At 36.5% G+C, this 12,052-nt stretch overlaps 1 protein-coding gene across 1 annotated transcript; it reads right to left on the bottom strand.

The window, feature by feature from the left end:
- Nucleotides 1–740: 740 nt before the first annotated feature.
- LOC125484733 (programmed cell death protein 10-like) lies at nucleotides 741–11,884 on the bottom strand. The gene is made up of 4 exons (XM_048604685.1): nucleotides 11,705–11,884; nucleotides 6,104–6,288; nucleotides 5,683–5,736; nucleotides 741–911 (listed from the first exon to the last, which is right to left on the bottom strand). Exons 2-4 carry the CDS (start codon nucleotides 6,191–6,193, stop codon nucleotides 756–758), a joined length of 300 nt encoding a protein of 99 aa, XP_048460642.1. The 5' UTR covers nucleotides 6,194–6,288; nucleotides 11,705–11,884; the 3' UTR covers nucleotides 741–755.
- Nucleotides 11,885–12,052: the final 168 nt, after the last annotated feature.

Genomic DNA, 12,052 nt, shown 5'->3' with positions numbered 1-12,052 from the left:
GACTAGTGGGGCAAGCATCAGTAACTGGAAAGTGGAGCATAGCAGCGATCATAAATGCTTGTCGGACAGGAGGAGATTAAAATGGATTTCGTCAGATTGGTTAGTTGGTTATCAACATACACGGAATTATTGAGTTTTCTATTCTGGGTTTAGGCCCATGTATAGTTTCACCTTTACAATCTAAAAATTACAGAGGTGAAAAAGGCCATTGTTAGTCTGAGTCTAAAGTCAAATTTTAATTCTGGATCAACCATTTAAATAACAAATTGAAATATTTAGTCACAGATGGAGAATTCTATTCCAAACTCGATACTTGTAGGTCACATAACATTCGCTTTGGTCACGCATGGATTAGTTATTTGTAAATTAGATTATACTCAAGGAAGACTTGTTTTGGACAAGTGTTTCTTCTGCACAAAGCAAATTCTAGGTTAGAATGTTTACATCAGATAACAGCTGTTAAAAGAATGCAAGGCCATTATAACCTGCTCCATTCTAAACTGGCTCCTGGCCTGATCAGATAAAACATGACAAAATACAGACTAATACTTCACTGATATTTTTTGTTTGCACTTCCTGATGCAGTTCTACAGTATCTGAGATTAAATGAACAGCCTAAATCTATTGGTTCAGTGAAGAAACAAGATTTAATGTTCTAACAGATTCACAGGAGAACTGTCAAGAAGATGTGGTTATGTGTTTAGTGAAAAAACAACAAATTTAAAGACACTGTTGTTTAGTAAAGGGTATTTTTGTTACTTATTACATTTATTTGACATGAAAACAGTCAAACCTTCAACATCATCACTGGCCATGCGCAGTAATGATTCAGTGAAATTAACGTCCACACTCTTTTTTTCCAGAATTTTGGTTATGATGTCCTGAGTGAGACCAGGATTCTCTTTTTCTGCCTAAAAATTGAAAAGAGGTCATCAATTCACAAAGCATTAGTGAACATCTACTGTATTCCATCCAGTTCAAAATGATTATTATTTTTAAAATAACCTATGGATGGTCTGTAAAGTTACATAAGATCTTACAAGGACAGGCAAATTCGACAAAGTTTAATATTTGGTTATAAATAACATTATCACTCATGTACTAGTCCAAAATTAAACAGTTTAAGATGCAGTCTTTGTTTATAAAATACATTATACAGAATTAGCAGATGAATTATTTACCTGAGAACTTAAGGTCAGATTTAGCCAAAGCACTCAGGTGTTCCATTAAATTCACACAATTTGGGTTGAGGTGAATTTTGATTTATTGACAACTAATAGAAGAACAGCAGGATCACATGGGAATTTATTTATGACTTTTGCAAAAAACAGTTCAAGGACAGCGATTACAGGCTCGACTTGAATATATCTATCCAGTTTTTCAAGGAGTTTGCTTCAAGGGGCAAAATGTCTTTAACTTTCAGAAAAAAAAACACTTAATTATGTTTTACATAATTGTCAAGCACAAATGTGAAACAGCACTGGATAAATTATCAACATTTGCCTCAAGTAAAGAAAGCATTTTGAAAGTTGCAGCATAACCAGAGGCCACGGTAGATTGGGTTGATCTCTGCTATTCCCAAGACAATTAGCAAAGAAAAGCAAGCAAAAAAAAACCTCAACTGTACTTGGATTCCTCTTGCCATGGGAACTGAATAAGGCTTTGTTTCTCTACGTACTGTGTGGATATATTATCGTCACAAAAACAAATGGCATTCAATCAAATACACCCAAGTTAATCCAGTTTTTAAAATCCGATCTGTAGGCCCCAGTTCTCCAGTCTCAGAATCCTAATCTAAAAATAAGTTCAGCTATCTGCTGAATCAGGACAATGAATACAACAGCAATGATATTGAGGCTCTGATATTAAAGCCACCATTACTTGTAAATACAAAATACGATATTGTTTCAGGACGTCGCCAAAATCTGTTCAGATTAAACAAAGTTTTAGTCCTCTGACAGAAATTGGAATACCGAAAGAAGCAACTAATTTTAATTGGAAATGAAAACTAAGTGTGTAAAAGCAAGCCTGAAATGACTATAACTCAGTTAGTGAAAGAAATTTTAAAAGTTAATTTTGGAAACATAATTTTGTGGGATCATATGAAGTAATTATATAATATTGGGTTCACTATCATTATGCAATTAAAGGAATGGTTATCGCCAACAACTTTCTTTGTTGCCATTTAGTTACACTTGTTTCCCCATCAAACAAATGCACTTAGCCGTGAAATTCATAATATGAAATTAAACTACAATGTTGTACACCACTACGTGATCACCATTGTAGCAAAGTCAATCCCGAAACTGAAAACTTCTACAATTTCATGGGACTTCAGGCATTTGGTTTCAACACAAATGAGAAACAGTATGCAAGGTGGTACATCTCAAGCTAAAAAAAGTGCTAGCCTGAAGACGATTAATTTAAAATTAAAATATACTTGTAAAGAAACAAGAGAAACAGACACTAAGTGCAAGAAGGAATAAAAAGAAATCTGAAAGAGTACAAGACTTAGTGCACAGGAGCTATGAAAGAATGATATGGTAAAATTGAGATAGGGATTATCAATTAGGAAACGTTTTACCTGATCTCTGCCCAGGAATGTAATATGCATCATTAGATCCACTCAGATATAAAGTCGTTGTTCAGAACTTGGGTGTCATTCAGGCAACAGTGTTATTTTGTACAATAAAAAGGGAGTTTTTCATATTCATTCTGGGCTAAATTTTATTCTGGCATTAATTAACCAGATAACATTTTTAATTCAACTTTTGCTTGAAGAATGAATTGTAGTATCCCATATAATTTTTGTTAAACAACCCAAACATCAGTTAAATTTAAAACACATGTAATACGAAGAACACTAAACCAAACTTTATAGTGAGTTGAGGACGTTTAACAACCTCTGACAGAAATTTAATATTTGCTTCAGACATTCTACATGGAAAGATGCTTAACAATGAAATTTCACTGTTAAGCAGTCTGCATTTGTAAGTGAACAATTTTGTTTCTGCACACACAAAGTGATCAAGCAGAGAGTTTTGAAGAATATTTTCCTAATATTTTTCTAACTTCTTTAGAAATAACTTTGAAATCCTTGTTCTGAAAATGACAACTTATACAACATTAGGTCTATTTACTGAGATAACAAGGTGTAGAGCTGGATGAACACAGCAGGCCAAGCAGCAACAGAGGAGCAGGAAAGCTGACGTTTCGGGCCTAGACCCTTCTTCAGAGTTATTTACGGAATGTGATTTAAAAAGGTAGCAATACTGATTGAAGTTCACATATCAAAACTTAATGTATTAAGACATTCCAGGACTTTCTCATTTCAACTAAACAAGCCTGGATTGATTGTCAATGTATTGTGTTTTCTTTCTTGAACAGAATTGGTTGTTCTCAGCAAAGCACATTAATTTATAAACAAGATTGTTCTTAGTGTTACAGTAGATATGACTGTTATTTCAAATTTGTACACCTTTTTTAGATTTGCATTGTTCTGTTTTCTCAGCAATGAAGTCACTATCTCAACAACCAGTTGTGCTCTTAAATAATGTCTCTTGATTTTCAGTGATAAAAGGTCAACAAATTATAATGTTGAGGTTGTACAGGATGTTGGTGAGGCCTCTTCTGGAGTACTATGTCCAGCTCTGGTTGCCCTGGTACAGGAAGGAAATTATTAAGCTGCGCAGGGTTGAGAAGAGATTTACCAGGATGTTGCTGGGAATGGAGGGTTTTGAGTTATAAGGTGAGACTGGATAGGCTGGGACTTCTTTCACTGGAGCATACAAAGTTGAGAAGTGACCTTTTAGAGGTTTATAAAATCATGAGACATTTCGATAAGGTGAATGGCAGATGTCCTTTCCCTAGGGTGGGGGATTTCAAGACTAGGGGGCATATTTTTAAGGTGAGAGAAGAAAGATTTAAAAAAGACATGAGGGGCAACTTTTTTTTAAGACACAGTGTTTCATGTGTAGAATGAACTTCCAAAGGAAGTGGTGGATGCTGGTACAGTTACAAGGTTTAAAAGACATTTAGACAAGTACATGAAGAAGATATGTTTAGAGGAATATGGGCCAAGTGCAAGTAAATGGGACTTGTTTAGTTAGGTATTATGGTCAGCATGGACTGGATGGACTGAAGGGTCTGTTTCTGTGCTGTATGACTCTATGACTCTAAATTGGAGAATAATTGCAAAGGATATGGACATTATTCATTCCATCTCGACTTCAGATTTTTTTTTAAAATGAGGAATATCCTCAAATGTCATTGAATTTTGTTCTGTCAAATATACTAACATAGTTTTCAATTGAAAAAGACTGTACAATGGAATTTTCCAACCCATTATCCATACCATTATTACATTCTTCAAGACTAGCAACATAATGCCAAGATGCAGGGAATTGTGTCCTTAGGCCTGGCTCTACTGCCAATGGAGCTTCCAGAAAGCCACTTTATTTGGGAGCCAGATTATCAAATCAGAGTGAAATCTGAACAAACTCAAAAAGGACAGGGCAGTGCAAACTCACTATTATTGAGCTTAGTGAATCATTACACACTGTTCTACATGTTATAACACCACTGTTTCCAGGAAAAGCACAATGCACAGATAACTTTATAAAGATAATGTTAAAATTGGCACAAGGGATTGAGGACTTTTTTTGAGAAGCAGACATAAACAAACACTTAAAACAGTTATGTCCTATCTTGAATGGATTAAATTCATAATTACCTCAAGTTACACTCTTGCCAAAACTATCATTTATATTCTGCATGGGCTAAACTTTCAGAAACGTCCACAAGTCAGACACCAATTAGATCATCTGAATTAACAAATAAAAAGGGCTTGCGAGGAGAGAAAATAGTAGCTGTACTAGAGCCAGTACAATGCTCAGATATTCCTTTAAAAGTATACTAAGCAAGAGTAGATAGTGCTTTACTCTACATGGGCTATTGGTCAGATGTTTTAAGATTGTACCTCTTCTCCATCATACATTACCTACAGCACTACAGCAGGAAGTTGGTGTCACTGACATCATCCACATGCAACTGGAACCAGAAGTGCACACCCAGTCTGGCCATAGGCACATACTCAATGCCATTAATCACAACAGTGTGCGCCCAGTGTGTACACTTCACCCTTACTCACCGCGCTGCTCTCAACCCCTCATTACCATTCATTGTAAGTGAGGGAGCAGGGTAAAGAGTAGGCAAGAGGCGGCGAGGGAGAAGCATAGCCAGAGTGGCTAAATGTTGGGAGTGGGACTGTGAAACCCAGGAATTGAAATAAATTGATCTGAAACATTTTGGAGGAAAAAAAAAGCATATTCTATTGGTACTGTACTTGTTAAAATATTTCTGCATTGCTCAATGTCAGCAGTGACGTCAAAGGTACTGTGACTGTATTGGCAGTGAATGTGCTCCTTGTGGTTCAGGTAGCAAACAGTCACATTTTTACCGATACTTTAAATTCTTTAACATAAAATCTGCTTTAAAGGGATCATGAACACTTTTTGCCAAAATCATTTTTATAAATACTGCTGGTTATCATGTTTCCAAAAATATCTAAAATGCTAAACAATAGACATTACCCTTGCATTTTGCTTAATTGTTCAAAGTATAGATCAGGTAACTGAACTGAAAGCATGTTTAGTTTTCATTTGTAACAGCAATTAAACTTACCTTAATGAAAGCAGCTCTGAGCGTCTGTGCAGCTGATAGATTAACATGCTCCAGCTGTGATAAAAGATTGAAAGTTTAGCAGTTTGCAATGTTAATATGTGAACGTTTCAAACATAGAACTGGATTTGCAAAGATGAGCATATATACTGTTTGGAAAATATTTTCTGGTAACTATTGTACGGGAATCCTGTTACTTTTAATGCAAAAAAAATTGGCAAGCGCCACCACACATTTATTGAATCTCATAGAATTTCAGAATAGCTATCTGTCTTCACAACACCCTATTCAGGTTTTCTTAGCTTGTTTCTCCATCATACATTATCTAAGCATTGCCTCTCTGTTTCTTTGGTTCACTCTGCTTTTCTGTTATAGTCTACTTCCATTTTACAGTTACTTCAAGATTTTTTAAAAAAATACCCACCTCATTGAACACTGGGTACATCACAGCATAGAGTGGCATGGAAACCATGGAGGTTGTCTCAGCTTCATTCCTCATCTCTTCCATTGTCATCCTTGGTTAATCACACTCTATTACTGAAAAAGTGCTGCAGAGGCATTCAGTGCCAAGCCAATCCTCTTCTGTCCTCCTTGCAAAAGCGAGAGCCACTACTCCACAAAAAAAAAGAAATAAACATAAAAATATTGCATATAGAAGAATTTGTTTTTCTTAATCTCAAAACTTTCATGGAGTTTGACACAGTGTGAATTGAAATTGTGGGAAAAGAAACTAGTAGTCTATAGAACTGCAAATCAGGATTTAGGAGGATTTCAGAACATGAAATGGCATTCTCAACTTTTGAGTTATTCTAATCAGAATGGATGGATACTGACTACAATTTTCTTTAAAATGTAGAATGAACAGCAAATGCTAGTGGTGACATGAAAAACATGTTACACATACCCTGTTTCCATTGAAGGATGGTGAATATAAATATTCAATTTTGCTACAAATTGATCAAAATTTTCAAGTTCTTTACAAAATACATAGATACACAAGTAATAATTAGCATAAAAGTGCACTATTTGAATTTGGAATTGTCTGATATGCAAGTTGTCGCAATTATTCCCACCCAAGGAAGACACCAAACTTTAACGCTTGTACAGAAGGTGATTATATAACTCAACAGTGAATTGCAGACTTGCTTGTAGGACAATTTGATTGGCTGTTTCAATCTAGTTGGGAACAGTTATCCCAATATTCAAGAATGAAAACATTACAAGCCAAAGGATAGCTAATTCAACCCATAAATATTTTAATTAAATGGCTTGCAGAAAAGTATGTGTATGTTCTGCAAATAAAAGATACAAAACTGTTTTATTAAATTGCTCATACAAAATTTATTACTCCATAAGTGTTGAAATAGGTTACTAATTTGTTAGTAATGGCAAATTGGAGATTCTTGCTTCTGAATTCATCATTGACAAGTCCACTGAAATGAATGACAACTTATGTTTAATAGCATCTTTTCATAGCTCAATATTCTGAAGCATTTCACAACAAATTAATTTAGGTATTAAAAGTCACATATAACATGTAATACAAAGCTCTTTTTATATAGTTTCAACCCCTAGAGAATTTAAGGCAATTGTAAAATCTTTTTCTCTCATACACCAGTTGGTGTTAAACTTGAGTAAGATTATTAGTTGTAATTATTATTATAGATTATGGCACACCCACAAGCATTAAGAAGAAATTGTGGTATGTTTTTCCAATGCACAAAACTCTTATAACCAAATAAAATAAATATTGTCATTTTAGGCAGGATTCAAATTCAGGTTTGAGAAATCATTGCAACATTCAAGTGACGTATCCCTTTACCATCAAATTAGTAACATAGTTGATCACTTATTAAGCAATGAGTTTTGCATGGGTGGTTTAATAAAGCAATTTTTTTGACAAGACAAACTCTCTTCTATAAACATTTTGAACAATATTTCTATTTGTGTTTGCCAAAGAAAGCCTAGATTTTGCAAACAAGACTACTGATGCTCAAAAGGAAATTCAGCAAATTCTAGTTTCCACAGGCAGTCTTAAGCAGAAAATTAATAAGCTATGCTTTATGATTTAACCTACTCTCCACAAAATTTGCCACATTACCCAGAGTCTCAGCATTCAAATACACAACCTAGCCATAAACATAACAGAAAAAGTTTGGCTCTCTCTTTTCAGGTACAAGTGAAATTTTAATGATGGGATAAATTTTAATTGATGCCAAACCATTTTTCTGATACAGAAAATTAACTCTGTCAAGTATGGGATTTCATTTTATCAAATTTAGTTTATTTTAAAAATGGGATCAACAAATTTTCTTTACTTTTGTCTCTTAGCTCACTTGGCCTTTCTAGTTCAATTTCATGAAGATAATTAGGCATTGAAGTACTGTTTCTAATTCATACTTCCCTATGACTCTGATAGGAACCTTGAATCTGATTGGTTGTAGAGAAACACACTGTTGGTTGCCCTGCTCATATCAAACTCCTCTAGAGAATGCAGTGCTGTTCTGACATTCTGATAACTGAAAATTGCAACATAAAAGCCCACAGATATTGCAGATAAACATACGCATAAATGAACAGCAAGTGCTAAATTTTTACCATTAACTATAAAATCCATTACTTAATCCATGCGATTACAAATCTCAGAATGCAGCATGAAACACTTGGCACATTCTTCCAAAACTTGGCGTAAGATTGACATTCCAGTTTATGAACAGATAATTAAGATTATTTAAAAAGTATTACTCAGCATACAAAAATCAAAAGGACTCGCAGCACGCTCGAGAACGTCACACAAAATCTCTAAGCAGATCACTCACACCAGTGAAAAATGATTACAGACCAAATTCACAAGATGTCTCAGGCCAAGACAGACAAACTGCAGTGTTTGACTAAAACTAAACAAAGAACTGCAGATGCTGAAGGTCTGAAATAAAAACAGAAATTGCTGAAGAAGCTTCTGATGAAGGGTCACTAGAATTGAAATATTGACTCTGCTTTCTCTCCAGTAGCTGCTAGACCTGCTCAGTTTCTCAAACAATTTCTGGGTTTTTTTTGCAGCATATATAGCTACATGGCCGAGACTACATTTTCACCCATAGTCAACTTACATACAAGAGAAAGTATTTAATATTAGAGAAAGCAAAATTAATGTCAGTTTTTTTTTATTAAAGTGGAACAGATTATTTCATTGGCCACATGAAAAATCAAAGTAGATATTGAACCATAAATTATTGAATCTAAAATTTCTTTCAAACAGGAGTCCAAAAATAACTTCTCAATCAAATCAGAACCAGTCCATTAATTTGTTTGACAATATTCAGATGTACTTTGATTATGCATTATAAGTATACCTAAACCATTAATATAATTTATTGCAAAACCAGGTAAAGCAATTCAGATAAATATAGTAAAGTTTTAAATAAATCTTGATGCAATTATATTTTCACTGAAATCACATTCATCTAACAAGAATTACCGAATAATTCTGAATAATAATAAATACTGATAAACTCCCAGGGCCTAATAATCTGCATTCCACAGTATTTAAGGATATGGCCCCAGAAACTTTGGATTCAATGGTTGTCATTATTTTGCAGCAGTTCCTATGGATTGGAGCATAGCTAAATGTAACCACGTTGATTTTAACAAAGCAGAGAGAAAACAGGGAATTATATGTGTATGACTCTATGATTCTATAGACAAGTTAGCCTGATATCAGTAGTGAAGAAAATGCCAGAGTCCAGTATAAAAGATTGAACAGCACAGCACTTGGAAAACAGTGCCAAGATCGGATAGAATCAGAATGAATTTATGAAAGGGAACGCACGTTTGACAGATCTACTGGAATTTAGAGAAGATGTCACTCGTAGAGTTGATAAGGGGGATTCAGTGGATGTTCTTTACTTGAACATTCAGAAGACATTCAGTATGATCCCACATAACAGATTAACATGTAAAATTAATGTATTAGAGATAGGCTTGGATAGAGAACCGGTTAGCAGACAGGAAACAAAACAGTAGCAATAAATAGTTATTTTTTCAAGTGTAGGCAGTGACGAGTGGGGGTACTGCAGGGATTAGTGATAGGCCCTCAGCTATTCACAATATACATTAATGATTTAGACGGAGAGTACAAAATGTAATATCTTAAATTTTGTAGACAACACAAAGATGGGTGGAAGAGTGAACTGTGAGGAGAATACAGAGATGATTCAGTGTAATTTGGACAAATTGAATGAGTGGGCAAATGCATGGCAGATATAGAAAAACGTGAAGTTAGTCACTTTGGTAACAAAAACAGTTAGGCAGATTATCTGACCGCTGATAGATTGGGAAAGAGGCAGGTGCAAAGAGACCTGGGTGTTCATGTACACCAGCTGCTAAAAGTAAACATGCAGATCCAGCAGGCAGTGAAAAAGGCCAATGGTATTTTGGCCTTCATAGCAGGGGATTTGAGTACAGGAGCAGGGATATCTTGCTGCAATTGAACAGGGTCTTGGTGAGACTTACTTAGAGTACTATGTGCAATTTTGGTCTCTATCTGAGAAAGGATGTTCTGGCAGTGGAGGAAGCACGATGAGGGTTTACTAGACTGATTCCTGGGATGGCAGGACTGAAATAAGTGGAGAAACTGGATTGTTACGACCATTTTCACTGAATTTAGAAGAATAAGGGGGATATCATAGAAACCTATAAAATTCTGACAGGGCTAGACAGCATAAATATAGGAAGGATGCATCCGACAACCAGCAAGTCCAGAATCAAGGATCACAGTTCAAGGATACAGGACTGACTGCTTAGGACTGAGATGAGGAGAAGTTTCTTCATCCAGAGAGTGGTGAGCCTGTAGAATTCTCTGTCACAGAAACTGGTTGAGGCTAAAACATTGAACATTCTCAAGAAGGAGATGGATATAATTCTAGAGGATAAAGTGATCAAAGAATATGGGGAGAAAGCAGGAGCAGAATACTTAGTTTGATGATCATAGTGAATGGCCTGCTCCTGCTCATACGTTATATTTTTTGTTTGCATGTCAATTCTGCTACGACTAGGCTTCTGATCATCACTTCTAACATCCGCATTTTTATCCAGATGTACAATTTTTATCTGTGGAAGTTACAAAGATGCTTCTCAAGACCTGCTGAGCTTTTCCAGCAACTCTGTTTTTGTTCCTGATTTACAGCATCCGCAGTTCTTTCGGTTTTTACTAAAATATCGTAAAAGTTGTGAATATAAGTGACACGTGATAATTACAAGGATACAAACGAAATTACAAAATTATTTCAATTTAGAGACCTGACCACTAATCAAATGATGTACTAGAAATCTATTTAGCCTTCGTATAATATCCATTATATTGCTGTAGAAACTTTAGCAGCATATTATTCAAATCCCAGAAACGATCCTACTGTTACCCAAAACCACAGGTTGAGTTGCTGCCCAAACCTATGCCATTACATTCGGTTTTCACAATGAAAAGAAACCCTAAGAATGCATCCGAAATTTTGAAACGGTCGCTATCGCAAATTGTCGCATGTCCCTTTAAGTCGTCGTACTTGACCTAACGCAAACTTAAGAACTCCAAGGGATAACATTTACCTGTGACTTACTTAAATGTAAGACTCCAGAAGACTAAAGGCTTCGATCGCCTGCCTGTGCATTAAAAGGCAGCGGTGAGCTTTCATGCATGAACGGCTGATCAATACTAACTGAGATGCTGCACACACCCAGGTTTGTTCATACACATTCCGGGCAGCTACAATTCAAACATCTACTTCCGCAAGTTGCCTCTCTAATTAAAGCTTCTCCAAATCCTCCGAGATTATTTGGTTCATATAGAAAACTGAGCCGTACCCGTGAAGCTCTGGCTGCCGAGAGGCTGGGGAGCGTGAGGCGGGTAGCCCCTCGGCCCGCGGCCCAGTCTGGGCTGGGCGGATACCTTCCCACTGACCGGGGGGGGTGGAGAAACGGCATCGGGGGCCAGGCCTAGGAACCAGCAACACAGACGGTGACAAGGACTCACCCACACGCATCGGGGGTTTTGAATACACCACGGCCGCAGCCAACCCCCTCCCCGAGACCTGGCTCCTCGGTGACCTCGCTCACGGCACTGCCTTTCGACGCCTCCAGCACCAACAAGAGGGAAGCGCAGCGTCGGCAACGGCTCGACCGGAAACCCCTGTCGAGCTTGAGCCAATCAGTACTGAGGATTCTGCGCAGGGGCTGCCGGTCATGGTAGACCTGTTCATGACTGCGCCTGCTCCTGGACGTCTGAGGAACTACAAGAGCCAGAGAACACTGCGGTCTAACGTCATCGGAATGATTGAAGTCCAATTGTCCAATGAAAATCTAGGACTGGTCAAGACGGCGT

This window comes from Rhincodon typus, chromosome 13 (genome assembly GCF_021869965.1).
Source record: "Rhincodon typus isolate 14 chromosome 13, sRhiTyp1.1, whole genome shotgun sequence".
NCBI classification, from domain to species: Eukaryota; Metazoa; Chordata; class Chondrichthyes; order Orectolobiformes; family Rhincodontidae; genus Rhincodon; species Rhincodon typus.
Note: the sequence above shows the minus strand (reverse complement) of the source record. Positions and strands in the feature narration are given on the sequence as shown.